The sequence below is a fragment of the Sparassis crispa genome (genome assembly GCF_003851025.1).
Source record: "Sparassis crispa DNA, contig_000003F, whole genome shotgun sequence".
Taxonomy (NCBI): Eukaryota; Fungi; Basidiomycota; class Agaricomycetes; order Polyporales; family Sparassidaceae; genus Sparassis; species Sparassis crispa.
Window position 1 is genome coordinate 956,677 of NW_020939750.1, and position 27,515 is coordinate 984,191.

The 27,515-nt window shown below is 52.9% G+C and overlaps 11 protein-coding genes across 11 annotated transcripts; 6 read left to right on the forward strand and 5 right to left on the reverse strand.

The window, feature by feature from the left end:
- Positions 1-67: 67 nt before the first annotated feature.
- On the forward strand, positions 68-2,570 carry SCP_0403730 (Serine/threonine-protein phosphatase 2A 56 kDa regulatory subunit delta isoform; the record flags this gene model as incomplete). Its single annotated transcript, XM_027757109.1, has 8 exons — positions 68-91; positions 144-660; positions 711-907; positions 961-1,817; positions 1,870-1,971; positions 2,039-2,294; positions 2,355-2,424; positions 2,479-2,570. 8 exons carry the CDS (start codon positions 68-70, stop codon positions 2,568-2,570), a joined length of 2,115 nt encoding a protein of 704 aa, XP_027612910.1.
- A 572-nt stretch (positions 2,571-3,142) lies between these two features.
- Positions 3,143-5,027, forward strand: SCP_0403740 (Glycolipid 2-alpha-mannosyltransferase 1; the record flags this gene model as incomplete). The annotated part of the gene is made up of 15 exons (XM_027757110.1): positions 3,143-3,187; positions 3,240-3,468; positions 3,524-3,599; positions 3,655-3,794; positions 3,848-3,857; positions 3,909-3,939; positions 3,993-4,045; positions 4,098-4,134; positions 4,198-4,234; positions 4,291-4,353; positions 4,407-4,499; positions 4,554-4,654; positions 4,706-4,787; positions 4,840-4,926; positions 4,981-5,027. The coding sequence occupies 15 exons, from the start codon at positions 3,143-3,145 to the stop codon at positions 5,025-5,027; spliced, it is 1,131 nt and encodes a 376-aa protein (XP_027612911.1).
- A 114-nt stretch (positions 5,028-5,141) lies between these two features.
- On the reverse strand, positions 5,142-9,064 carry SCP_0403750 (predicted protein; the record flags this gene model as incomplete). The annotated part of the gene is made up of 13 exons (XM_027757111.1): positions 5,142-5,171; positions 5,223-5,380; positions 5,434-5,457; positions 5,512-5,781; positions 5,838-5,904; positions 5,953-6,103; positions 6,155-6,284; positions 6,337-6,373; positions 6,435-7,694; positions 7,748-7,867; positions 7,922-8,701; positions 8,749-8,839; positions 8,892-9,064. The coding sequence occupies 13 exons, from the start codon at positions 9,062-9,064 to the stop codon at positions 5,142-5,144; spliced, it is 3,291 nt and encodes a 1,096-aa protein (XP_027612912.1).
- A 308-nt stretch (positions 9,065-9,372) lies between these two features.
- SCP_0403760 (Dolichyl-diphosphooligosaccharide--protein glycosyltransferase subunit 3) lies at positions 9,373-10,451 on the forward strand (the record flags this gene model as incomplete). Its single annotated transcript, XM_027757112.1, has 6 exons — positions 9,373-9,455; positions 9,509-9,629; positions 9,681-9,784; positions 9,833-10,158; positions 10,216-10,368; positions 10,426-10,451. The coding sequence occupies 6 exons, from the start codon at positions 9,373-9,375 to the stop codon at positions 10,449-10,451; spliced, it is 813 nt and encodes a 270-aa protein (XP_027612913.1).
- A 226-nt stretch (positions 10,452-10,677) lies between these two features.
- On the reverse strand, positions 10,678-11,664 carry SCP_0403770 (CDP-diacylglycerol--inositol 3-phosphatidyltransferase; the record flags this gene model as incomplete). Its single annotated transcript, XM_027757113.1, has 5 exons — positions 10,678-10,953; positions 11,004-11,085; positions 11,138-11,251; positions 11,303-11,477; positions 11,535-11,664. The coding sequence occupies 5 exons, from the start codon at positions 11,662-11,664 to the stop codon at positions 10,678-10,680; spliced, it is 777 nt and encodes a 258-aa protein (XP_027612914.1).
- A 1,589-nt stretch (positions 11,665-13,253) lies between these two features.
- Positions 13,254-15,283, forward strand: SCP_0403780 (Kynurenine 3-monooxygenase; the record flags this gene model as incomplete). The annotated part of the gene is made up of 8 exons (XM_027757114.1): positions 13,254-13,260; positions 13,316-13,459; positions 13,510-13,712; positions 13,806-14,041; positions 14,143-14,302; positions 14,370-14,549; positions 14,625-14,887; positions 14,947-15,283. 8 exons carry the CDS (start codon positions 13,254-13,256, stop codon positions 15,281-15,283), a joined length of 1,530 nt encoding a protein of 509 aa, XP_027612915.1.
- Positions 15,284-15,817: 534 nt separating this feature from the next.
- Positions 15,818-16,399, reverse strand: SCP_0403790 (hypothetical protein; the record flags this gene model as incomplete). The annotated part of the gene is made up of 3 exons (XM_027757115.1): positions 15,818-15,991; positions 16,050-16,207; positions 16,315-16,399. 3 exons carry the CDS (start codon positions 16,397-16,399, stop codon positions 15,818-15,820), a joined length of 417 nt encoding a protein of 138 aa, XP_027612916.1.
- A 792-nt stretch (positions 16,400-17,191) lies between these two features.
- On the forward strand, positions 17,192-18,904 carry SCP_0403800 (Protein OS-9 homolog; the record flags this gene model as incomplete). The annotated part of the gene is made up of 6 exons (XM_027757116.1): positions 17,192-17,476; positions 17,538-17,723; positions 17,782-17,866; positions 17,919-17,950; positions 18,009-18,200; positions 18,263-18,904. The coding sequence occupies 6 exons, from the start codon at positions 17,192-17,194 to the stop codon at positions 18,902-18,904; spliced, it is 1,422 nt and encodes a 473-aa protein (XP_027612917.1).
- Positions 18,905-19,410: 506 nt separating this feature from the next.
- SCP_0403810 (predicted protein) lies at positions 19,411-22,858 on the reverse strand (the record flags this gene model as incomplete). The annotated part of the gene is made up of 3 exons (XM_027757117.1): positions 19,411-21,105; positions 21,163-22,470; positions 22,571-22,858. The coding sequence occupies 3 exons, from the start codon at positions 22,856-22,858 to the stop codon at positions 19,411-19,413; spliced, it is 3,291 nt and encodes a 1,096-aa protein (XP_027612918.1).
- Positions 22,859-22,956: 98 nt separating this feature from the next.
- SCP_0403820 (hypothetical protein) lies at positions 22,957-23,235 on the forward strand (the record flags this gene model as incomplete). Its single annotated transcript, XM_027757118.1, has 1 exon — positions 22,957-23,235. One exon carries the CDS (start codon positions 22,957-22,959, stop codon positions 23,233-23,235), a length of 279 nt encoding a protein of 92 aa, XP_027612919.1.
- A 2,865-nt stretch (positions 23,236-26,100) lies between these two features.
- Positions 26,101-26,495, reverse strand: SCP_0403830 (hypothetical protein; the record flags this gene model as incomplete). The annotated part of the gene is made up of 4 exons (XM_027757119.1): positions 26,101-26,187; positions 26,242-26,354; positions 26,412-26,439; positions 26,490-26,495. The coding sequence occupies 4 exons, from the start codon at positions 26,493-26,495 to the stop codon at positions 26,101-26,103; spliced, it is 234 nt and encodes a 77-aa protein (XP_027612920.1).
- Between the last annotated feature and the right edge of the window lie 1,020 nt (positions 26,496-27,515).

The following is a 27,515-nucleotide window of genomic DNA, read 5'->3' on the forward strand; positions in this document are numbered from 1 at the left end:
TTTCGCCAGTCTGTCCCTAAACAACGGGACGCAACCAACGCTCTCGACTTTCGCCATACATTTCACTATGAAAGGTTTAAAGAAGACATTGGTCTGTATCTGGCACACCAATTTCTCGGCACGCGTCTCTGATCACCCTCCAGCTTAGTAGGAATAAATCTCAAGACTCGACATCCTCCAAGCACAAAGATTCGAAGCCTTCCGCCACTGCGGCAGCAAATGCTGCCCCGCCTCCGCCTCCGCCCAATTCAGCCAAGCCATTGCATTTGCCGGCTTCGGCCGTCGCCAGTCTCAATCATCTCGCACATAATAACAGCAATCACTCTCTTCCGTCTACGAACGGCACCTCTCGCGCCACTCCTGCTCCCACTCCTCCCGCTCCAAACGCTGATCGTAGATATGCTACCCCGCCCAACCCCGCCCCGCCCATCGTAGTGGTCAGCCCCGAAGTCTCCAGTGAGCAAGCTGATAGACAGATGCTAAGCATGGATTCCGCTGGCGGCCCTTTGACTCCTCCAAGAGCGAATACTTTCAATCGTCTGCGTCCCACAGGACCGAAGGATACTATCCCCATCGTGGGCAAGCCACCACGAAAGCAGAGAAGCAGTCGCTTCGTGGTGAAAGAGAAGGTTGAGATAGAAAGGTTACCGCCGTTCCTGGGTGAGGCGTCTGCTCACAGTCATGAGTGGTCACTTATCTTTTGTACGAAGAGACACCGCCCAGCGAGAGGTCGCAGCTCTTCATACAAAAGCTCCACCAATGCTCTGTGCTCTTCGATTTCAATGATACCAACGCAGAGCTCAAGGGAAAGCAAATCAAGACTCAAACCCTGCACGAAATGCTGGAATACATCACTACGCAGCGTGGTGTGATTACCGAGTCTATATACCCCGAGGTGGTCAAGATGGTGCGTATACTGATCTACTTGTCAGCCTAGGGAGCGCCCTAATCGCAGTACAGTTCGCTACCAACTTATTCCGTTCTATACCCCCTCCTGTCAACCCCACGGGCGACGCGTTCGATCCAGAGGAGGACGAACCGGTGCTCGAGCTTGCTTGGCCTCACCTCAAGATTGTTTATGAGTTCTTCCTCCGCTTCGTCGAGAGTCCTGACTTCAATACCAACCTCGCGAAGAGGTATATTGACCAGAATTTCGTGCTCAATCTTCTCGAGCTCTTTGACTCGGAAGATCCTCGGGAGCGGGACTTCCTGAAGACCACGTTGCACCGTATCTATGGGAAGTTTCTGAACCTGCGGGCACCCATCCGTCGGAGCATTAACAACGTGTTTTTCCACTTCATCTATGAGACCGAAAGGCACAATGGTATCGCGGAGCTTCTAGAGATCCTGGGCTCGATCATCAACGGGTTTGCGCTGCCCCTGAAGGAGGAGCACAAGACCTTCCTGATGCGCGTACTGATCCCGCTACATAAAGTGAAGAGCTTGTCGATGTACCATCCGCAGCTAGCGTACTGCGTGGTGCAGTTCCTAGAGAAGGATGCAACGCTGGCTGAAGATGTTGTACTGGGCCTGTTGAAGTACTGGCCAAAGGTCAACTCGCCAAAGGAGGTCATGTTTCTCAGCGAGATGGAGGAGGTTCTCGATGTTATCGACCCTACCGAGTTCCAGAAGATCCAGATCCCACTGTTCCAGCAGCTTGCGAGGTGTATCAACAGCCAGCACTTCCAGGTCGCCGAACGCGCTCTAATGTACTGGAATAACGAGTACATTGTCAACTTGATGAGTGACAACCTGGCCGTGATTCTGCCCATCGTATTTCCGGCCTTGTACACGAACTCACGATCGCATTGGAACCGGTCAGTTGACTTTACTGTATACTTGGGTGTCTCTCTGAACTTGTCTGCGCAGAACTATACATGCGATGGTGTACAATGCATTGAAGTTGTTCATGGAGATCAACCCCGATCTCTTCGACGATGCGATGCAACAGTACAAGCAACGCAAGCTCGAGTGCGTTCTACACATCCTGACAAATTATCAGCTCGCTTGCTGACCGTGTTTTGTTGTTCACCATCAGCGAACGCCAGCATGCTGTCGAGCGTTACGACGAGTGGCAAAAGCTGCGTGAGCAGGCACTCAATAATTGCGGTGGCAAGGTCCCCGAGGGCTTTGTAGACCAGGAGCCTACGCCACCCCCACCACCGGTCGAGGATGTGGATATCATGGACCTTGCAATGGACCTCAGTGCGGTCGCAATTGATGCGGAGGGACCACTTGGCGACCTCGACGAGTCGGGCATTGAGCGAGTACCAATGGCAGATCCTGGACTAGATGTGAGTGTGTCTAGTGGAATATTGTTCGGCGGCGTTCACTGAATGAAGTTCACGTCGTAGCGGCCGTTCCCGGAAGTGGGTGAGCATTCACCCGGCAATCTGCATTCACGACGAAAAAGTGCGCTACCGGGTGAGTTTTGCATCCCTGCTGCGGTGACTCTGCCTTACTTGGTACTTTTTCCAGTCGATCCTACGGTGTTGCGTGATCTGCAGGCGCATCGAAGTCTGGAAGACGCAGTGGCCATTGGCGGACCGCGCGCTGGAGACGGGTCGTAGAGCGGCGACTCGTGCTATTCATTGGAAGAGGCGGAAGGCCAATATACCGGATGCTCTTCCTTTTCCGTCATGCACACGATATACGTATAGCCATCCGCACCATATATCCTTTCTCATGTCCTGTTCGTTACGGATCGTCTCGACTCTCATAGTACTAGTGTATGGTGCATACATTCTCTCCTTACAGTATTTTACACACTTCGTCTAGCTATATATGTACGTGCTTAGGCACATATGATTTCTCCCTGAGAGCTCGCAGGTGGACTATGTATTATAAACGACGTAGACAAATAACTTACGAGGCGGCAGGCTCTTTTTGCAAATCAGGGACGAATGAATGACGAACATGAGTTGAAGAGCAGTCATAGGGTGCGGATGAGACGAGTTGTCCGAGCGGAAGTAAAAGCGTAGCGTCAGCCGCAGCGCCCCACTAAAGTTATGCCAGCCCACACAGACAGCCCTCGCTTCTTGGCTTTATACCGTCACTGCCCCTCTAAACATCACCAGATTCTGCATATTGTACTAGCCCTAGCAACGTACGCTTCTCCCTGGCCGTTGCAGGCATACTCAAGATGATGACGCCTATGCGTTATGTGATTCTGGTGTTGGCCATCATTGTATGCGGTCTTATGCCCATTTAGCTGTGCAGTATCTGACACTACGATATAGATTAGTCTTCACTTTATCCTCAGCTTCTCGCGCGAAGACTATGGTAATGCAACATCATTGTCACGGCTCACCGGAGGGTTCAAGTCGTCCCATCCTCCATATGAAGACTCTATCCCCGAGGACTACTACTTTAGCTCAAATAGCTCCATGGCGAGGGCCAACGCTACATTCGTTCTCCTGGCGCGCAACAGTGATTTGCCAGGAATTGTCACCAGCATGAAGCAGATGGGTAAGTCGGCGCGTGCGCCCACTACGCTGCTTACTCAAGGACGTCTGTGATGCAGAGGATCGGTTTAACAAGAAGTTCAAGTACCCGTATGTGTTCTTGAACGAAAAACCTTTCGACGATGAGTTCAAGGAGTGAGTGGTGTTGTTTGAGATCCTAACTAGAGCTATAACGTGAACATGGCTGTAGACGGGTACAAGTCTTGACTGATGCCAAAGTCGAGTTTGGGTTGATACCTTCAGATCATTGGGTTCAGCCAAGTTGGATAGACGAGGAAAGGGCTTCCGCTGCTCGTGATGAGATGGTCAAGAACCAAGTCATCTACGGAGGTGAGAGTGACATCATTTTCGGCGACGTTTGTCTCATGGGGGTGTCTACGCAGGGAGTGTTACGTATGTTCCGAGTCACTGATTGCGTGAATTCACCTCTGAAATACTTCATAGCTATCGTAATATGTGCCGCTTCAATTCTGGCGTAAGTTCACATCGCTTTACTTCTCAGGGCGATTCTCATATCCACCGGTTAAGTTCTTCTTCCGACATGAGCTACTGGACAAGTACCGCTACTATTGGCGCATCGAGTACGTGCCCATTTTCTAACTGTTCTGTTGTCGTCTCTAACCTTGTGTGAAGACCAGACGTCACTTACTTCTGCGATGTCGACTACGATGTGTGTTTGGTCTCAGCCTTCGTCGTTCGCGTTGTCCATCTGATATCTCCCATATGTTCATAGCCGTTCCTACTCATGCAAGACCAGAGGAAAGTTTATGGTGAGCCATGACCATTCTGCGCGATGCGTTGCTGACATTGTCGTGAATATGGCTAGGTTTCACAGTTTCGCTGTATGAATATCCCGCAACGATCCCCACGTTATGGAACGCTGTCAAGGGTTAGTATTTTATGGGTTCTGCTACATCCAATTTTCCTCACCCATCTCTTCAGAGTTCACCAACGGCAATCCGGACCTCGTGGCTCCCGATAATGCTATGAGCTTCCTCTCCGACGATGGTGGTGAAACCTACAACAATTGCCATTGTAAGCGTGTAATAAGATCGTCGCGCTAGAACAGACAACTAATTCAATCCTCAGTCTGGAGTAACTTCGAGATTGGTGATCTTGATTTCTGGCGCAGTGAAACGTACAAGAAGTTCTTCGACTTCTTGGACGAGAAGGGTGGTTTCTACTACGAGGTCCGTGATTTTTGGTCCAGTTGTCTCCACAATTGAACGTTGTGTTCCAAGCGCTGGGGAGATGCTCCAGTCCACAGTATCGCCGCTGCCCTGTTTGCACGCAAAGATCAGGTCCATTTCTTCAACGACATAGGTAATGCGAATATTTGCGATCGCGACTGCATTCTGCTCATAGTACATGGCAGGTTACCGCCACAATCCATTCCAGCACTGTCCTCAAGGTGAGCTGCACAAGAAAGGAAAATGCTGGTGCAACCCGAAGGAGAACTTCGGTGAGTGTACCAAACACACCACCGCTTGTGCAGAGCTGATGTACAACATCACAGATTATGAGTGGTATAGCTGCTTGAGGCGATACGATGCACTGTTCTGAATTACTTGCGTATCTATATCTTCTTCCTTTCGTTTGTCAGACCGGTTTGTAAACTCAGTGCAATGGGTCGCTCAAGGCTCGCATATATCCATCATGAGCTCGTGCCAAAGTGCATTATAGGATAGACTGCGAGTAGTATTGGTACTGTGCATCTTGTGTAAGAATAACTGTTATTAGAGACTATAATTGACATACCGAATCATACAGTCGTGTCCAACTGGAACCGAGGGAAGTATCGATGAGCCGTTGGACGTGCTCCTCCACAAATGCATGAGTAAGACCTTGTTGGAATCGCTCTCGTAACTGTGCCGCGGTCTGTTCTCCAAGTGCAACGAAACAGGGTAGTGTTGAATCTGTATGACGCACGCATGAGACGTCATACGTGACCGATAGCAGTCAGACAAACCTTTCTGCATCAACTCTACCAGGGCTGGTTTATTGATATCAGGATTAGGCTTCGAACTAATCCGGAGACGGGACTCACTTATGATTCGATCGCAATGTTTCCGCGCAGCCTCGAACCCTTCTTTGAAGAGCCTCGAGAACTCAGCGTATGGTTTGCTGTCAATGCCACCTAGGACCTCGATGTATTCAAGTGGTAGCTTAAAAGGAGCAGCCTCGAATCCAATGTTGCCCGGAGAATTTGACAACATGAACCCGAAATCGATATGTATCAGATGTCCATCCCGGTCGAGCAGGATATTGCCGTTGTGACGATCCTTGATCTGGAGGAAATATGTGACAAGGGAGTAACCTGAAACACAGCGAGCTCTGTAAGCAGGAACACGGCTGTTATGGAAGAGGTATTACCAGCCAGAGACTTGGCGAAATTGCGCTGTGCTCGTGCGAACTTTGCGGAAGAAGGGTCACCATATGTCTGGGAAAATGTGAAGAGACACCGAAGGGGAAGTAGCGGCATGCTTACTGTCTTGAAATGGTCGAACAAAGTGACATGCCCTAATTGACCTTCAGCCAGTCTCCGTGCATACTCCGACTTTTTGATGGAGTGTATTGACACGGCATCCGTGATGGTCTCTACCAACCCAGAAGAATTGCCTAGGATAAGTATACGGAAGCTAATTGCAACATTCAATGCGAGTGGTCACATTGGAAATGAGAGAACATACTATCGTACCCAACACGAGCAATTCTCCTCCTTCCAGATTTTCTCGAACTCCTGGATAAGTTGGACAGCCAGTTGCTCCTGTCGAAGATCACCGCCGGTCTTGACAATGACGGAGACACAGTCCCAATTGGCTACGGAATAATAGAGTCACAGAAGAACAAACGGCAGGGCTCAGAGACTGACCTAGATGACCGTAAGGCGAAGCTTGTCGTATTCGACTCTGTAGGATTTCTGTCGGTAAATAATCGGCTACCGAGCCGCTCTCGAGATGAAGTCCATACCTTCTTTGCGGCCCATGATTCGCTGAAGACAACAGCCGATGGGTCTACCTTGCTGAGTTCACGACGAATGATCCCCTCATCTTCCGCAGTTTTTATGCTCCCATCACCGAGACCAAATGTGAACACACCCTCTCCAGTGCTATTTTCACGCATACGTGCCATCCGCTCTTCTTCCAATGCAAGCATTTCGCCCATGATGCGCTCTCGGATTGCGGCGGCTTCTGACGGCTGTAATCGCATCCGCGTAGACACCGAAGCAGAAGGGAGTGGTAATGGGTGTTCTTGCGAGGAACCGGACGGTGCGGCTCCCGTTGCGGAAACGACCGGCGAGCTTATCCGCCAGTTTGTCCCAGGAAGCCATCGGAGCGGAGCTATGAATGTAGACTCCGACCCTGTAACAGGTGTTCCCGGAGGAAGAAGGGCAGTGGTGGGTTCGCGGACAAGGTTGGCATTGAGCTGTGCAAGCATGACAGCTGCAGTGCGCATACGATCGGAATATTCATCAAGAGAGAGTACACGGGGCGTCGGTTGCCCGTTACTATGCGGGTGAAGGTGGCTTGAGTCGGGCTCTAAGGGAGGACTCAGCCTCCGCCGAGTCATGGGGATGGAAAGACTGAGGCCGTTGAAAGATTTATGTGTCCTGAACGAATCACCCTGGTCGACTGACGGTGTCTGTGGTACCGAAGATGATCGAGACCAGGTAACCATATCAAGCTCCCTGTTCTTCGGTGGAGGCGGGAGGACAATGGAATCCGAGAGGTTCACGTCGTCCGCACGTAGAGAATTATCCGCGCCATAGATTTGTTCTACAAGGTCAACCTCTTCTTCTTCATCTACTGGCATCGCCGGTGACACCGGAACAGCGAGGAAGGAGGTAATCCCCAAACCAGACCGGCTATCGTTGACTTCGGCACTGTCAGTACCTATTGACACTTCCAGCGCACTGACAGACTCTGGATTTGTCACTGACTGATGAGCTGCAAAGGGCGAATCAGGGAATGCGAAATCTTCCTTCGACCCATCATGGCTGTTTTCCTTCAGTACTATCTTCTTCAAGATTTCCTTGTTACTGCGCTTGGCAGGGTCGAAATCAAGATCGCCATGAAGAATCTCAATGAGCAAGAGATACGGCGCACGCTCTGCTGAGTTGAGCACCACACTCTCGCCTGGTGGTATCCGTACAATTCGATGATGAGGTTGCCGGACATCGTGAGACGATCCAGGCGAATCTGAAGAAGAGCACCACATTGGCATGCACACCTAAACAACTCAATGTCAGTAAAATAAATGGTGTCGACAGAACAGACGCAAACTTCTGCGGGTAGCAAATGGTTCAACGCTGTGAGTTCGGCCCGCAGTGCGCTTACGCGAGCAAGTCTGGGAACCACCAAGAGTCTGTTCGAAATAGACTCCAATGCGATTAGGAACTTGATCTTTAAAAAAATGCAAGCTTGAGTTGAGAAGGACTGCAAGGCAAATGAGAATACCTCAGAACGACAATAATGACTCCGCAAAAGATGAACCTGAGCCGGGAGGTCATACTTCTGCATAAGTATATCCACCGCATTGGATCCTGTTGTCCTCTGAGGGCGCTTTGTTACCGAAAACGAGGGCGTTGACTGGAAAGGTGAAGAGGAAGTATTAGGTGAGGGAAGGTCTTGTTGACCAAAAGGATCCTCTGATAACCTGAATCTACGAATTCCTTTGAGATGAAGGGGGAGCGCAGGAGTCGTCTGGGCAGCCATTGTCCGTCGACGTCGACTTATTTTGACAGGGACAACAGCTTCAGTACCAGTTTTCGCAGTGTCCGGCGGATTTTTTGCGGAAGCTTTGTCCTCCTTATCGGAATCCTCCTGCTGGTTGTCCTCACCTGTAGCCACTATAGAGGTTGTTGAAGGTGCTGTCCGAACAGGACTGTCATCGGTATTTTCAAGACTCTTGATATCCTCGTTTTGATCGTCAATACGGCCCTGCTCAATGGCAACTCGGCCCATGATTTTGGTCAATTTCGGCATGCCTGGGGTACCTGCCCACACCATACCGATCCCCACCACGACCGGCTGAACGTGAGGCTTTACCCTCTTCTGTAGAGGTCCCAACTGCGAGGGTAGAGTAAGGATGGAGTATGGAGCAATAGGCTGTGCTGGTAGGTCGCCGAATATGATCTCATGACATTCGTGCAATACCCGCTGGCATATAACGAACGACTCGGGGTTATGGCGGGGGAGCGAGAAGTCTTTCAGGTATGCTTGCATGTACCAAAGGGTCTGGTTATGTCACTACAAATTTCCACACGTTGGAGTTGAACACCCACCAACATAGCAATGTGGGTCGATTTATGGCAAATCTCGACGACAAAGCATTCAAGAGCTCTTGACTTCGAGGGCCGGGTGACCAGAAGGTGGCTAAGAGACGCGTCAAACTACGGCGGTTGGCAAGAAGACCACCTGCGTTCACCATATAAAGCCCCACACTTCACGCAAGTCTTGAGTATCAAGCTGTCTGAGCCTGGACGTCAGGTAGTAGGTGATACCGATGTTGTCTGCATAGAGCCTCAGGTACTGCAGAGCGACGTGTACAGTGAAGAACGACGGCGAGAGAAAGAGACGGAGAAGGAGAGCATGAGACATCGCTGAGCGAATGCATTCGCTGCCGTCGTCGTCGTTCAGATGAGCGTATAACGGAATGTCAAGCGAGATGCACGCGCTTCGACGATCCAAACGGGGATCTACACGTCGCGTTCACGCAGGTTCACACCACTGGCAGCGGCTGCATTTGCCCTTACCTCAACACCGTCACAGCTATGATGCGGCCCCTGTTCGCTCTTTTATTACTTCCTCTATGCCTCGCTGCGTCTACGGAATCCATTCACGCAGAGCTTGTTGGTCTCGCCGCCGCGAACAATGGGGTCATCAGGCTTGACGAGAAGACGTACAGTATGCTGACCCATCCTAGCAGGGATTGGTCTGCATCGATCCAATTCACTGCTATGGACAAGAGACGCAGGTGTTCACCTTGTCGGTACGTACTGACTGAGTTTTCTGAGCCGTGGTGTCACCTGATTGTGAATACAGGGAGTTCGACCCAAACTTCAACTCGGTTGCGAAAGCTTGGACCAAGGTGCCCGCTGCGGAACGGAACGCACACTTCTTTGGTACCATAGACTTCGATAACGCTACACCTATCTTCCAAAAGGTGTGGTACATGCAAATTCATACTGTGTATGCGTCACTGAATTCTCAGTAGCTGGGTATATCATCCGCACCAGTGGTTCATGTGTATCCTGCTGCTGAGGGTCCTCGTCGCCCTGCTAGCGGTCGGACTGGGCCAATCTCATATGAGTTCACTCAGTGAGTGACCCAGAGAATTTATCTCACTATATCTCATGTACCATATAGTGGGTTTGATGCTGCACCTCTGGCCGAGCAACTCTCGCGATTTACCCCCGTGACTATCCCGTACAAGGCTCCGATTGACTTCTCACAATTGGGAACTTTTGCTGCTGTATCTCTAGTTGCTGCCGTTGGCATCCGCTTCATTTACCCTGTTCTTCTCAACCGCTGGACGTGGGCTGCTGTTACTGTTCTTGTCTCCTTGGTCATGACTTCTGGATATATGTTCACTCGTATTCGTGGAATGCCGAACAGTGGCGCGAACGGACAGTGGATTGCTCCTGGTTATCAAAACCAATTTGGCCAGGAAGTACAAGTCGTCGCGATGATCTGTGAGTACCTATAAATTTGCGACCAAAACCGCCTTTTGACCAACATCAATGTCTTAGATGGATCATTGTCAGCAGCTTTCCTAATGCTAATACTGGTCACACCAGCCCAACTGTCCCCGTCGCGACAGCGAGCGCAAGTGTATCTATGGACAGCTGTGATCTTCATCATGTTTTCCGTTCTCATCTCATTTTTCAAAGTGAAGAACAGAGGTAAGACCTGTTGGTTGACAATCTACCACATCAGTGTTGAATTGATCGGCTGCACAGGTTATCCATTCAAGCTTCTCTTTTAGTTCGAGCGATAGAGTACGTAGCTGCCTACTTGTGCAATGCGATGACGTGGTGGCACGATCTATTGACTATTGTGCTCGCTCGGAATGGTGGAAGCGAATCCGAACGTGAGCGATATAATGTACGAATAACAAAGTCCCCTTCCGAAGTTACACGGAAACATATACGATAAAGATCTGGTCGGGACAGAAGGGGGAGAATACGCCGTCAGCATTTCGGCAGAACCCTTCACGATCGTTTTGCATCCTCTCTGGCTTGTGCTCTCTCCGCAAGATCCACACCAACGAGGATCTTCGACGCTTTCCACAATTGAATGACGTTGATTACATTCTTGAGCGCGCACACGGGGAAGCATAACATAGCCATGACTTCCGCCCAAGTGTAAGGTTCCAGATAGCCCACGGACAAGCCAAGCGACGTTGATAGTGGTGTGTTGACCCACTTCATGAGGTAGAGAGCAACGTAGAATAGCTCGTTACCCGCGCATATTACGAATAGCACTCGCTGACGATGAGGTTAAATGTGACATACGGCACGATGAATTCGGCACTCACAGGATCATTGTAGTAAAACCACAATATGCGACTCACTTCGCTGGTTACTATCTTATGACTGCGCGAACCAGTGACAAGGGAGCTGCGGGATGTGTGAATGGCATGCACCATGGCTCTTCAAATCCTAACATTACCTGTACATATGCATATAATGACTGCTGAAGTCAAGCGAAATGAGAATTTGGAAGACAATAGCATAAGCAGGGTATGCAGATGCGAGATAGCACAGCAACGCCGACGTCGTGCACCTTTGATATCCCTGTCAGTTGAAAGCACCGGATATCCTTCAGAACACTGACCGATCAGTGACCATGTCTAGCACCGCCCCAAATTTTGATGTCTGTCCTAATGCTCTTGCAGCATGTCCATCGAAAGCGTCCAACAAGCACGATACCGTATAGGCAAGCGTGCAATACTTGGGATGATAATTCATGTAATGCAATGCCATCGCAGCAAGAACAACGCGCGAGTATCCTGCGTGTAGACGTAAACAAACTAACGACAAAGTATGGTGCGGAAAGAGCTACTTGCCAATGAGATTGGGCACGAACAGAAAGACATTTTCTGAGTATGTCTGCGCTGTCGCGAGATCCACCGCCACTTTCGCGTCCACCACATCAATTGGCCTCCTCCGCGAGTTGGCCGATGTCTTCTTCGCCATGATCAGGAATTAGTTGTGTTACGCGATTAAAGAGAAGAGTGTACGATGAGGAGGGGACACCAGTCTGGACGGGTCCGGCGAGAGGCTGTAGTAAGTTATCTGCAAGCTCAGGCTGGTGAGGCCGGCCGTCGGCAGTTGACAAACCGCCATTATGCGCGACATGATAAGCGCTCGCCGGTTGATGCTCGAATTCGAATTTCTACTATGGACTACGCAACATATTGAGTACCATTATACAAGAAGTTTTGCGAAAATAGCGACATAGCACCGCCACATGAAATCTCGATGAATGGGAAGGAATTCTTGACGCGGGAGGATGCTGGGGAACGAACGCCACACTGGAGTGTACTTCAGTCGTTGACAGTTCGCATTTGCAACACGTCTACATCGGATTATTCAAGGTGTATCAGGGTGTAAGGGAAACGGTCAGGAAAAGGATACGGCGATCTCTACTTGATCTCTGGTCGTAGTAGAGGCAGCCAAATTGGATGCTCCACCACCTTTAACCCAATTTCGAATCGTTGATTACCACGGGTTCTAGGGATAGATCTATCAGACAGATGATCCGTGATGTATGCGTACAATTGAGCCTTACACAAAAGACCACACACCGAGCCATTGGGCAGTGTCAATGAGGTCTCGATCTGTTCAACGGTGTGAGTTCAAATTTCCTCGGAGTGGTGTATGTCTCGTTTCCCGTAGTATTCATGGAGAGTAAGCTCGCTACTACTCAAGTACCCATGTTCTGGATAGTGAATACAGAGTAGGTGTAGGTGAGCGTTCACTTCAGGAAATGACAAATGGGGAGAACTGCACTTCATCAAATCCACAGTGCGTCAATTCAGGAGGCGCATGAAGTTACCAATCACCATGATAATCCAATGTTAGAGTGATGTGATGTCGCAACGCTGGATCGTTTACTGCATGTGCATCTACACTGGCAGTGATCATCAATAGGTATCTGTTGACTCTGTAGGCCACACCCTATTCACTCTGAGATATTCAGTTCTTTTGAAGGAGAAAAATTACTGATCAAAAAAATATAACAGACCATCAGAATTACTCAGCCCGGTGGTACGAAGTAGTTGGGGCAGAAATTGTCAGTAGATGCGGTTGAATTAAGGAAAATAAAGACCCGCGGAGCAGTGACAAGCAGTTCTGCACGCAACCAACGTCAGACAAACCCTGAATATAATCTATACTCGCCCGCACTTCTACGATGCCAGTGTCTTGAAGAATTGCAGGGTTTTTGAACGCAAACACAAGTTGAACATTGTCGAACAAGAACTTCCATGAAAGGTAGGAAGATCGAGATCTGCATATCTGATTACGTACGCGTGCAAGTTAGGTTGTTTGGCCAGCCTCAGATTTTGGTGGGATCGTATCAGATTCTTCCTCAAGCCCATTACACATCGCCAGCGGCGAAGCATATTCCAGATATTTTGAGGTTGGCACTCATCTGCGACCAGTGCTTCTGATTTTCGAGAAGTACGTTGCCGCTTGATTGGACCGTTCACCACCTTGAGGCCGCCAGTCCCAGGCGTTCACCTAGACACAGATATTTAGCTGTTAGGCCCATTCATTTCGATATGAATAGTAAGACATTCACGTTTCGTATCTTTCGTCCGTTTGACGTCTGATGTTTCATCAGCGCCGAACCCCAACATGGCCTCCGAGTCTACGACATCGGCGGCGCGAAAGGCCGTTGTGGTCGGCGCAGGTCCTGTAGGCTGTCTGTCTGCAATTGCGCTGGCTAAAATGGGTTGGAATGTCGAGATCTACGAAGGCAGGCCTGGTACGCTTTGAGACGTGTTTGTCACCTGCTGTGTCAATAACGCACGCCAGACATGCGCCTCCCGTCCTCGAAGGCTGAGGCCCAGCTACGTTCTATCAATCTGGCTATGTCCGCACGGGGAATTGCGGCAACAAAAGTGATTAGTCCTGCAGCCGCCGACCGCTTCCTCAAGGCCGTCGTTCCCATGCATGCTAGAATGATCCACTACGTAACTGGCCAACAAGAAAGCCAGCCATATGATAGGTACGGCGAGGTATGTGACACATCGTCTTTGAGAGGCACGACAAAGTTTGGTTCACACGCGATTTTATATCCCATGTTTGGGATCCAACTGCGACCGAATTAGTGTATCAATTCAATTGACCGCTCGTACATGAACGAGTGTCTCCTGGAAGATGCCATCGCTATTCCCAATGTCCGTGTGCTCTTCAACCACAAGGTCGTGTCCATAGATTTCGACAGCCGGAAAATGGTGGTGCAAGACGCAGCTTCAGGGCAGAATACCAGGGTTTCATTTAGCTTATGTGTAGGCGCAGACGGGAGCTACTCGATTGTTCGGCGTCAGCTGATGAGGGTGGTCCGGTGCGTCTATTCCTATTATCTCTGCATTATCAGTGGTATCCTGCAGCTTCTCCGTCAAGCTGCTTCGGACTGACACAGAGTATCTCACGTCTGTTCCGTAGCATGAATTATCAGCAGGAATATATTCCGCACGAATACCTGGAGCTCAGAATGCCTGCAGGGCCAGCGGACATCACCGGGGAGCCCACTTTCCTGCTTGACCCCAATCATTTACACATCTGGCCGCGCCATACCTTCATGCTCGTCGCTCTACCCAATCAGGTGAAGTGACTTACCGCGCTCTCTTCTCCATTTTCCCTGCGCTCAGATCTTCGGAATGTATAAATAGGATAAAACGTTCACCTGCACTGTATTTGCGCCAACCGCAGAATTCGATCGTCTGGATACGCCGGAAGTGATCATCAAGTGGTTCAAGACATACTTCTCCGATGCATTGCACCTGATAGGTGAAGATGCGCTGTTACACGATTTTCACAGAAACCCGCGGAGCCCGCTCATGGTAGTTAAGGTGCGGTTCTATTGTCTCTTGATTTTCTGTTGGCAGAAGCATATGACATGCTGTTGGGACCATCAACTGTTCTAGGCGACGCCATACCACTTCAAGGACCGTGCTATTATCCTCGGAGATGCGGCGCATGCCATGGTTCCGTTCTACGGTCAAGGCCTCAATTGTGGACTCGAGGATGTCCGCGTGTTGGATATTCTTCTCCGGAGCGAGAGAGTGGACCCTGATTACCAAGTACCGGAAGGAACAGAAGATGTCCAACTAGCTAATGCTCTGAGAAAATACACCGAAAGTCGGCACGAAGACCTCGTTGCCATCTGTGACCTCGCGATGGCCAATTAGTACGTAGCTCGCCTTCCGATTAATATCTGTACGCTTAATGTGGATGTTGCACTGCAAGCGTGGAGATGCGGCACGATGTCATAACCCCTGCGTACCTCTTCCGCAAAGCGCTCGACAATGTCCTTTACGCTATATCTTCAACGCACGTTACGCTCAATTCTCTTATTCCCGTTCTCTCTCGCGTACCGTTTTCTCCGAATCCTTCTACTGGCTGGCTACCGCAATACACCATGGTCACCTTCCGGCCTGACATCAGCTACTCCACCGTCAAACGTCTGGCTTCCAAGCAGAAGCGAATCCTGGAGTATACGGGTTGGGCGAGTGCTGCAGTGGGTGTAGGGTTGGCTAGTATCACGTGTGTGACGGGTTTGCGTCGGTTCTGGAATCGAGGGTAAAGTATGCGAAGCCGGCGCAAGAATGCCGTGCCGTAAACGTCGGTAATTCTTTGTGTTCGTTACTATGTACTCAATCATGACTAGATGATTATGTCCAGCTAGATGCCGGAATATTTGCACCAATGAATCCATTTTCAGAGTTACGACACTAAGGAGCGGTGAAATACGCCAGATTTATTGGATCATACCCTCGTTCTAGTGAACATGCGGCATTCCAGATCTTCCATGGGAGAGTAATGAATTGGAACCGGGACGGGGTTTGTGCGAGTGCTCGCGTCGGTGATGGAATCATGCAAGAGTGATGAAAAACAAAATGATTTGCCAATATAGAACGACCAACAGAAAGACAGCGACAGCGAGTAGGAAGTATTCGTATCATACTCAAAGCAAACGCGGGGAGGAAGTGGCAAGTCCGTAAAATATAACAGGTCGTAGCAAGTCATAGGAAAAGGCGAAGAGCTACAAGGAGGCAATACGAGATGTGGTGAGCAAGAACGGATAAGCAGGCAAAAAAGATGGTATACGATGAAGCCGTCAAGATGAAGCGACCTCCTTGCGAGGCCTCCCTCGCTTCCTCTTCGGAGCACTCGACTCAGCGGCCTCGCCATCGCCACCATCACCGTCGTCCTTGCGTTCAGGTTTCTTCTTCGGTGGACGTCCTCTCGGACGCTTCGGTTTGGTCTCGGTTTCCGTGTCCTCCGCTTTCCTCTGAACGTTGTAGTAGCAATATCAGCACACGATCGGGATAAAAAAACACGTTACGGACTTTGGGAGGTCGGCCTCGCGGACGTTTAGCAGGGGGGGCATCGCTCGATCCTTCCCCTGCAGCAGACGTAGAAGGACCCGCTGCACTAGCGGCAGCGGACTTCTTGTTCTTGCTACCCGGAGGACGGCCGCGCTTGCGCTTCGGTGGTGCTTCAGGTTCTGGTGCGGCAGCAGGCTCTGTGAGCAAGGAGCGATAGGCAAGGATTGTGAGGACGATGAACCACGGCGCTTGCTGTTGGGTAACCGGAGTTGGAAACGGAACTAACCTTGCTCAGGGTCAGCAGCAGACTCCTCCAGCTCATCTGCTTTCGCTTCCTCGCCGAGATCCTCGTGCGCAGGAGAGGCCGACATGGTAGGAAGGCCGGGGAGAGTAGCGGAGGGTGGGGGGACAGGTGGGGGAAGGGGGAAAAGCGCGACAAGGTATTGCGCCCTCGTTTTAACGAATTATTCCCCTATTAGAGTTCTCTCGCGTGCATTATCGACCAAAACAGGAGTTTATTATCTTGGAAGCAATCATCTTCGTCGAATTCTGCTCACAACAGAGAGTACGTAATTGTGTCCGTCGGCTGCCAGACTCAGTGCCTGCGCCTCCTGAATCCTGATCTCCCGATGGGCCTCTCGCGGCAACGAGTTTCCCCCCGAGCTAATATGGAAACGGCAGACACGCACCTTGCGACTGGCGTTATTGTGTCGGGCAGACTCGCGAAAATGCACGCGATGTGAATTAGAAGGTCTGCAATGAATAATCAGATAACAGCGAGGAGAGCGTTCACAGGAAATGAAATCAGGAGGAAAAGGCAGCTGTGAGCGATATCCTGCCGGTGATCGGCAGCAGTTGGCTTCCGACGTAGATGGCGCTTGGGGGGTCGCTCGGGGGGGCTTTCCAGGTTGGCCGACGAGCGACAGAGGGCGTCACCCAGCGGGCAAGCGGATTGCACCATATGGCAGCGAAAAGAAATTGTGGAAGGTCAAACTCACCGCGGGAATCCAATTACTCGCTCCGACAACTCTCCGACGCAATCCACGCCACCGATAATTAAGTGGCACGTGGCTCGCACTCCTGCTAGCTATTTCTGGCACGTTTCCTGCCGGTCCAGCTGAATATTCGAGCCTCACTTATTAGTCTCCAGCTGTCCTTCCGCCATGCTCCCAGCCCTCCCATCATTTCTTCTCCTCTCTATCTGCTCCCCTGTGATAGCCCGTCTGCATCACTCGCTTGTTCCAGAAGACCCATACGCCTTCCCCAAATTTCGCGTCGTCTTCCTCAACGGTCTCCCCGTCCTAAACGATACCGCCGAGCGGTGGCTGAACGACGGTCTTCGCGGCGGAGAACCCGAGTTTCTCGACCAGACATGGAGGGACCCGCAATGGCAGGCCTCCCAGTTCAAAAGCATTGAGGGTGCTGAAGATACGAAGTCCCCATCGGCTGTCTGTGCTCTCCCTTGTGACCTCTCACCCTAAGCCTGATAATGTCTGGACTTCCATGCAGCCAGCTCCTCCTCGTGCCTCAGATTTCACACTGCAGCATCTGAGATTGGGTGCACTCGCTTCTTACTTGTGCTTAATCCCCCCACCGCCAGAAGAGAATTTCTCAATCCCTGACGAGCCGCAGACGGACGTCACACCGGTGCACAGCTGGTCGCTGCTACAGCCTCTGGCTGGGACATGTCTATTCGTATGTCCCCCCCGCGTATGCGAAATGACCGCAGCTGACTGTATGCGCTGTCTGGCAGCATAAGCAAGGGTGGTTTACGTATTCCTACTGCCATAATCTACATGTCCGCCAGTTCCATGAATTGCCGCATCAAAATCGTGTAGGCGAGTCTTCCATAATCCCAGTCACATTGGCACGCTGACTTATGGCGTGAAGGTGGTGAATACCAGCCTGAAGAGGACAATGAGGCAAGCCCATGATCATATCACGCATCTACTTTTTTTATAACTGACATCTCGTGTACAGTGGGAATCATATACTCTGGGCAAGGCCCCTCCCAGCCTGGAAGGAGGAGCTGACCTAACAGTCGCTGAACAGGCTGCCGTAGCAGCGAATGTAGAGCTCGCCCGCGGCGCGGGTTCACGATACCTGGTGCAGCGCTGGGGAGACGGCAGCTACTGCGAGAAGACCGGCAGACGTCGGGAAATTGAAGTTCAGGCGAGCAGGCATTTATTTTTAGTTGCTGCTGCCAACGGTCCGCTGATAGCAGTTACCGCCAGTTCCACTGCTCGATGACCATGCCAGACACGATACTTTTCGTGAAGGAGACACAGACATGCCATTACGTCCTGCACATCGCCACGCCGCGCTTGTGCGGCGAGCCTGGGTTCAAGTCGCGCCACGATGCCCGCGAGGAGGCATATATCCGCTGCCGGGAGGTGGTCGACGCGGAGGAATACGCGAGTATCGACAAGACCGTGCCCCCCGCAGACCACCCGACCAAGAAGCCAAAGCACCGCAAGCAAATTGTGGCGCCCCCACCACCCCATGCGGGTGCGGGCGTGGGGCATGGTTCCATGGGTCACAACGATGTTTTCCGGCGCGCGCTGGAGCACATCCTGACGCGCGGCGATTTGAAGAGCGGGGACCCGCAGGTGGTCGTCGAGCAGCCGGACGACGGAGAGATGGAGCTGTTCATCGAGTTCATTGATAACGACTTGAACGGCAACGGCGATGGCCATGGCGACGGCGATACATTCACTCTCAGCGGAGATGCATTGGCGGACGTACTTCGCGCGGCGGGATATGATATTAAGGGTGAAAAAGACGGCGGTTCTGCGAAGAGGAAGACCGCAGCGAAGGTCGAGGACGCAGAGGAAGCCACGGAGAGTAGAACGACGCAGCGCCGAGACGAACTCTGACTGCGGCCGAGGTCGAATCACGGCTGCTTTATTCCCTCGAGCATCACCGCAATATATTTCGGATTGGATGGTATCGAGTCTCTGAGCGAATGTCCGAAGTTGGAAGTCCTCAGCGCGCACCTGAATGGTTGAAACGTCCTTTGACTTATATTCTTTGTGAGATGTACGCATACACATTACACGAGCTCTCTTCTACCATATAGGCTTGTATACAGGATTTAGTTTGGTTTTGGCCCATGTGATGAGCATAAAAATCTGCAAAATGCAAGAAAGGAGCGATGCGATGTGTGGTGGTGAGTGCGGGAGCGGCGCCGACCAGCGAGCCTCTGCGAGAGTCCAAGCCAGGGTCTGGTGGCGCCGCGCAAAGAAGTAAACTCTATGCGCGGAGATAAAATGAAAGCAAACCGAATTCAATAGATATTATACACCCCATACGAAGCCGGAGCGCCGAAGGACGCTCATGCAGTCCGCAAGGTGAGCGGAGGCGGAGAGTAAGAGAAGGCAGGCTAGAAAAATCGCCGGTTCTTCTGCTTATCGTCCATGGGGACTTTGATGTGGGTGTGGGTGGGCTTAACGCCCTCCACCGAGCACGCAACAATGCCCGTCAGCCACTCGTCCCCAGCGTCCTCATCCTGAGGCTCGTGGACGTGGTCTGCACAGCGCGGGCTGTCCTTGTCGTGCGAGTTGCAGCCACAAAGGAGATCATTCGAACGGCCGCGACCGTACAGGAGATCAGTGAGCGTGCAGCGCGCGCTAGGCTCGACAAACATCATACGGCGGATCGCAGAGCGCGATTCGCGAGGGAGAAGGCGGAAGATCGACTCTGCGCCACCAGTGTGGAACGTGGCGACAGATGCGCGGCTGTCTACACGCTGACGCTGGCGGCGAGAGCTGTCGCCGTTCATGGCTTTGCTGGTCGGGCTCGTCGACGGCTTCTTCTCCTCCTTCTTGTCCGCAGACCGAGATGTCTCCGGCTCAGAATGGTGTGCGACGGTGACGGCCTCCTGGACGTGCGCGGCCTTGGCGAGCGCCGTGCGCCTGATGTCATCCGTACCGTGTTCCTTCTCCTTAACACCGTCATGCTTTCCCCTCAGGCCGTCGTGCTTATCCCTCAAGCCGTCGTGCTTGTCCCGCATGCTGTCATACCTTCCCAGAGCGATGTTGTGCTTCTCCGGCACAATGACATGCTTCTCCGGGACAATGACATGCTTTTCCGGAACGGCCTCCCGCCCGACTGCTTGCGGTTCATCCGTCGCAGCGACAGTCGCAGGAAAGGGGTCCCTCAAGGGAGTCATGGCCAGGCCACTGAGGGTAGTCGCACGGACGCGCGGAGAACGGAGAGGCGACGCCTCAGGGAGACTCTCGTGGAGGGGACTGTGCGCGTGTCCGCGGAAGAACATGGGCGACGCCTGGTCGGGAAGTGACTCCGTCGACGTGCCGGGGCGCGCGAACGTGCGCACGGAAGGGTCCATGTCCTCGCCCTCGGGAGGGGCGTGCGGGGTCATCCCGAGACTGAGCATCGTCGGGAGCGTCGCGGTCGAGCGCGAGAGCACGCCCGAGCGCACATGGGGCTTGCCCAGCGCGGAGTCGTCGGGAGAGCTGCCGGCGGAGCTACAGGGAGAAAGGTCGGGCTCGATAAAGGACGGGGCGGCGGAGTTCGGCGCGGTCGAGCCACGGGAGGCTGGCCCTGGAGTGGGCGTAGGGAGAGCGAGCGTGTCCTTGTCCTGTGTGTCCTCGATGGCTTGAGTCTCTGGCTTCTTGGAAAGGTCAGGGTGGGCAGTAACGAACGAACGGAAGCTGGGGTCTGATTTGGAATCTGGGATCTTCCACGGGAACCGGCGCAGCACCATGCACATGAAGATGATGGCGAGACTCCACACATCGGTCTTGCGTGGGTCATACTCATCCTGACTCAGCACCTCAGGCGCAAGGTAGGGATCTGACCCAACGATACCTGATGCGAGCGTCGTCTTCTTGCCAGGGTAATGGAAGACTGTCGCTGTGCCGAAGTCGATTAACTTCACGACGTTCTGTGTAGTCATAACACAGTTGTCGAGCTTCAGGTCACGGTGCGCGAGCCCTAGCGAGTGCAGATACTCGACACCGTCGCAAATCTGGCGGAAAACGCAGTATATCTCCGGGCGCGTCATATGCCCAGACATCACCACGCTAAAGAGATCGTACGGCGCATACTCCATCACCTACAAGAGGCAAGGTGTGAACAACCTTAATAAGTACGAGAGAAAAGCGCGACGCACTTCATAATAATGCCCATGATCAGTGACGATATCGACCGTGTCAATGATGTTGGGGTGCTTTAACGTGCTGCCCACGCAGAACTCGGCTGTAACCTTCTTCTGGTACTCGCGCTCGGACTCCCCGTGGCGCTTTGGACGAAACTCCTTCACAGCATACGTCGTTCCGCCATTCTTGGTCGACGCCTTGATCAAACGCACAGTGCCACCCGCACCTGACCCAAGTACGCGGCCCCACTTCCCGTACTTCTTAGACAGATGCGCGTGTGTCGCAGATGACAGAGAGGGGATGCCATTCAGATGAACTGGTGTGTGAACAGCGGTGCTAAGGGCAGCGGTGCTGAGGCCAGCGGTGCTACGGGCAGCGGCACTATGAGCAGTGGTGCTAGGGGCCCCATTCGTATTGGTGGTGGCGGGATGCTTCGACGACGAACCAGACGCAGAGCCAGCTGAACCAGAGCCAGAACTAGAGCCCGAGGCCTGTGTGCTGGACTGCGAATTAATGGTGCGCGGCGGCGAGCGCGTCGACACCTTGATGCTGGTCGCAGCAACCGAGGACGCGCCGGTGGATGGTGTCTTTACAGCGTGCTTCTCACCCATATGCTTAGACTCTTTCTCATCTTTCACCCTCACCTTCTTCCTACTCTCGTCATTCTTGTCCTTCTTGTCCTTATGGCCGCGCAAAAAAGTCGAAAAGCGACGGTCGGTCCTGTGTTTCCCTTCAATATCAGAGGGAAGCAACGCGCTGGTAGGCGTGGGCTCCGTTGCAGACGTGCCGGATGTCGCGACCGCAGGAGGTACATGGAGTAATGCCGACTGATCAAAGTTGACGGCGCGTCGGTGATCGACGGGGAGCTGGTGCGGCTCGGCCGGAGTAGCGAGAGCAGACGAGTGGCCTGACGAGGCACTTGGTGGCTGGGAAAGCGAATGAGGTATATGGTTATTGAGGAATCGCCGCAGGTCGTGGAGGGGGCCCGGATGATGCTTTCCATTCTTGACGGTGCCCGAGCTAGACGGGGGAGTGTTGTGAGGGTGAATGGCAGTCTGTAGAGTAGATGGAGCCAATTCCGGGTCAGGAGAAAGGCGGTGTGGGGATGATGCTGCGGTGCTCGGAGTGCTCGGAGTCATTGGTTGTCGGAGCTGCTGACTACTCTTGCGCTGGAAGGATGGAAAGCGAGGTGCAGACGGCGAGATGGGTGGTAGTGGGTCGGTCGAAGGACAGTCCGACATGGCGGAAGGAGGAGAATGGGACTGCTTGGGAGGCAATTCTGTCGAGATCAGCGGAGCTGGGCGGCTCGATGGGGATGGAGTCTGTGAGTTGGAGGACATGTTAAACGCAGTCAGCAACGACGTTACGGAACGGACGACGGGGACGAAAACGGGTGAGCGATAGGGAAAAGCAAATACCAACCTGGACCTGCTTTAGGCTATCTGTGGAAAGCATATCCGGAGAACGTCGCGCGGGTGTATGCGGTGCTGGCGGACGCGGAGAGGGTGTGGCCGCCTGTACTGAAATGGCGGGTGGATCGACGGGCTGAGCGTTCCAGGGAGATGGAGAGGGTGGATGGTCGGTTTTGGGGGATGAGAGTCTGGAGTGTGTGGATGGGGAGTGACGGAGCCCGGGTGAGTTGGAGGCGTCGAGGGCGGGGGAAACTGGGAGGGCGACGGGGACGGGGTCGACGGGGCGGGCGGAGAGCATGGTCGACGTGGCCGACGACGAGGAAGGCGGGAGAGCCGACGAGGGACGGGGAGAGGGAAAGATGTGGATGTGTAAGAGGGAAAGAGTGGAGGACACTTATGGCGCGCATCGCTCGGCAGAGATCTGAGATGCTCGGACCGGCACAGAATCGTCACTGGTCTCCCGTCAGACAGCGCCGGTCTCCCCGACTCCGTCCAACTCCGCCCGTCGACTCCGACCAACTCGCCCCCGACTCCCTCCTGCTCCTCTTCGACGACAACGTGCCCTCGTCCCAGTCCGCCTGCCCCCGACGCCTCCTCCGCCCCTCTTGCTCGGCCGCTGCCGCCGAACGCTCTCGTCGCCCGTCCCCCACGGCGCCGCTCCACCGTTTCTACTAAGCCCCGCTCGCTAATCCTCGCCCAGCCTCTCCTTCGACTCTCTTACCCCCCCTATTCCATTCTCGTCTTCTCGGGGCCTCTTTCGACGCCGCACCTCGTTGTCATGCCAGATAGTCTCTGTCCTCATGCTTGCGCTGCATATGCTTCCATCCTCCCCAAAACTTTATTGCTCTGCCAAGATGCCGCGCCGTTCCGACCAATCGGCCACCGTCGGAGTTTCTGGAGCCGACGCCGGCTCGGGGCGCCTTGCCTGATATGGTCATATCCCGAATCCTCGCGCCCAACGCGCGCCTGTCTCCGTTGGCGCCTTTCCGACATCTGCCAAGCTGTTCTCAATCCATCCGCTGTGCTGCCTTTTAAGCCTCCAGCCCAAGCCCATTACTCCGTCTTGGCTGGGGCCCATCACTCCGGCCGTCGCACCACAGCCGTAGCCGTGCCTTCACACGCGCTGTAAACTTACACCGGGTTACTTACACCGACGCTGTGGACTTCGGCAGCTCCACCAAGCTGCTGCTGCTAATTTTTCTGCGCGCCGCTTTCTACATGTGATCCACCAAACTGCCGTCGCCTTGGCTAGTGCTCCAGCCTGCGCCGGCACCCACTTGGCTGCGCAACTGCGTATATGCGCAGAATTATCAATCGGACGATGGTGCTATCGCGAGCGCACAGTAATCCACCCTCTCAGGCTCTGGTCCGCTCAAAGACCGCGAAATTCACCTGCAGGCCTCGTTCCGCCACTGCTTCTCTATTGCTATTAGACTCTATCATCTCGCTTTTGCCTTGGCGCTGCTTCGCAGCGCGTTCAGCTGAGAAATTACCGTTCAAAATTCCTCTGCCACAACGCTGGGCGCTTGTTCTCAGCTTGCTTGCGTCATGGGCCGCACTCGGGTCCGTTCTCGGAGGTCTGCCGCCCGGACTGTGCCCCTGTGGTCATCGATAGCTGCTGCGCCCGTGCCGCCGGCCATTGTTCGATCCTCGTCAGGACAGTCAGCACGAACGCAGATCCGGTGTCATATCCCCATCGTCATCTCCGTCTTCTTCGCCCCAGGTCACGTGCCGGTAAAACGCCTATCGAAGCAGGAGGACCACCAAGTCACCGTTTCGGAGCTCGTGGCTTTCGATGGTGTATGCGTTGTGATGGGCCTGTGTCAGTGATCTGCTTCTCTTGACCGCGGTGCGGATGCGGAGACTATGCTCGGACGTGTGCTCTCCTGCCTGCTTCGAAGGCTTCGCGAACGCCTTACTCGTTTGCTACCTCTTGGCACTGTGCAATGGGGGCGCGCACGAGCATTCGATCGATTCCTGCAGTATCTGTAGCTGCGTGTCGACCAGCTCGTGTCCTCGGCTGCGATGCTCGCCAGTGCGCAGATCCCGGCAGCACCTTGGTCGTCTGCAGGTGCATTGCTGCCAGCCTGCTAGTCGCGAAACGCGCGCAACGACTACCTGCTGTATTCGGATAATCTGCGGGCGCGTCGTTGCAGTCGTGGCACGCCACTTGGTTCTTCTTCGCTCCACCACTCGCTGCACTAGTACTGCGGTTCTGTTCCCGCGCCGCCTTCTGGCCAAGAACATATCGCGTGTACCCGCTGGCCCTGAGCGTCAGGTATTCGCAGAAGTGTATCAATGTCTATCCTCGGTCCGCCGCTGTCGGCGCGGCTGCTTCTGCAATACACTCTCGGTCCTCGGAATGCTGAGGCAGAACCTCGTTCTGAATCGGACGTTCTCGGGCCATGAAGGCGTGCTTACGCTGGGGGCGCTTATGTTCGTATCCGATATGTGTTTCTGTGGAGGCCTTTGCATCTGGATCACCCGCGATACTCGTCCGTCAGCCACTACTCACTGCGATGGTCTTGTTCGTGCCAATTATATTCAATCTTCCGATCAGACATGTGCCGTGGGATGCACGGTACACGTGCGCACGATTGGAGGCTTTCCTGAATCGTACGGCCCGCGGGGACTTGATTGTCCGGAGCAAGAGGGCTTGACGCGACGATACTGCAAGCGCGGTGCATATTCGCACCTGTCTATGGATTGGACACCGGCTCGACGGTGGACAAATGCGTATTTTGTTTCTGCACGTTGATCCTCCCGAACAGCGCTTGGCGTGCATCTCAGGTGAGCCGCTCTGGTTGCGGCTGACTGCTACTTACCGGTGGGGAGGGATGGACTTAAAGTGATGATGCGCGCAGTGCAAGGATCACACAGCGGCGCGTCTGCATGAGAACATCGTGCCTGCTGGGGTGGTATAAGTATAGCTTCTTGTCCATGGGGCGCCTATTGGCGCCCAGTAGCCGCCGCGTCGAAAACGGATTTGATGCTGAGGATGCAATTGACTTCAATCCCTTCTCGGCAGCACACCCGTTTTCAACACGGCGTCCGAGGACCCCGGATTATAGGTGGGGAACCCTGAGTGCCATCCGGACAAATTTTGGGCGAAATCCACGCACAACCCTGATATAATCCAGACAGTTCGGGAGAAATTTTTTGAAAAGCCTGGTGCTGGTAGACATTTTGGCCCCATAGAGCCCTCGGCGAGCGCCAAAATGGCACTTTCAGGAGCCTGATGCCACCATCCAGACAAGATTTGGGGGGAAATTGGCACTTCACCCTGATTTCATCCAGACACAAAGGTCGATTTTCGGGTTTCGGCGCTTAGACATTTTTGGGCTCGCCGGATCAGGGTTGTATAATCCGGGGTCCTGGCGTCCGGGAATCCAGGTTGTGTCTTGAGATTCAGGTAGAAGAGATCGCTGGGCGTGATTGGCCGTTTACTCTTCCTGGTTACAGACTGGCTGAGAAGTCTGTCTATGTGGTCATATTTCTTGCTGTATAATGGGTATCAGGAATACAACAACGTTGATTTCCTCACACGCAGTACGTTACGTGTGCACATTTTTGATGCAATTTTGAGCCTGTGTTCTGACAAAGCTGCGCAATCGACTTTTCCCGTGCCTATTTCACCAGTAACAGATCGGATACCATGTACAACCAGGAGAAAACACCCACTCTTGGGCCGCCGGCATACAAGTACGAGTGGTGATGGGGACAACTACTCGCGAAGAGCGAAGGACACGTGGGTTGGCATGTCTCACAAAATCTCTGGTGACCGGGGTTTGAACCTGCTGAAGGACGGTGCTTGGAAGTAAGTATGGCTGGAGATGAGCGTGATTATTTACCTTTCGTGCTGTAGGATTTGGATTCAAACTTAGCACGAGACAGTCATGACACAATCTCTGAGCCATTTATTTGCTTACTCGCATGTTCGTTCCCTGCTTTACCGGGACAGAAGGAGCGTGTATTATCGAGTGCGGAATGGTTGCCTTGTCTACAAAGAGGACTACCATCTCTATGCCGGCGCCTTAGAGGAGCGGCCTGTCCACATCGCAGAAGCAATTTCGATCTGTCGCGCGCGCACGCCGTCGGAAAAATATTCAACGAAGGAGGACGAGTGCTTGCGAGTCACCAAACCACTGAACGAATGGTTGTTGTCTAGTCTGCCTAAGTCTGCCTATAGACTAGAGTGTTTGCCTTGTGAGCCTCTAATTCGCCATCACGGGCGCCGTGATCACAGCTGTGGCGGATAATATAGCAAGTGGACAAAAAGAGATTCGAATAACTCACAAAAATATGATATTCAAGATGGCATTTCCTCTGACGGTTGCCAGGCAGCTGTATATACCACGGAGAAAATGATACATTGAGAGATGCACTTATCGGGCGGGAGGTGCTAGTCTGAGATTTTGGCCTCCAGAGAAAGGACAGAATAATGATCATCAATGTCGCCGCCATTCTCTTACCATGGACTGTAACAGTGTGCCACACCTGACGCACCTCGTCTGAGATCAGGACGCGCGAACGCGTTGCAGTCTTCGACCGGAGTCGCAGTCCGGTATTTTGGCGGTTATCATATCCAGAGAGCCGGAGCACGCCGGCGCGTCATAGCTTCGGAAAAGGCAGGAAGTTACGCAGACACGGTCGCCGATATGACCACGGTAAACCCGACTGTGGCCGACAGCACGAAATATCGCGGGAAGGGGCGCTTATGGTTCGCAGTCCGAGGCTGGTAAACTCAAAAATTAGCGGAAGGATGGTATTGAAATTGAAGATAGCGCAGGTAATAGGTTGCATAGTTTGATGGAATATGCTCCACGAGAGGAACAAAATAAGAGGGAAAAGAGGTGAGCAAAAACATAGACCGTGGCTCTCACCGCAAAGCATGCCCCATAAAATCGGACACTGTATCGTCAATATACAGGGATATTATGAGGCTCGCAAATATG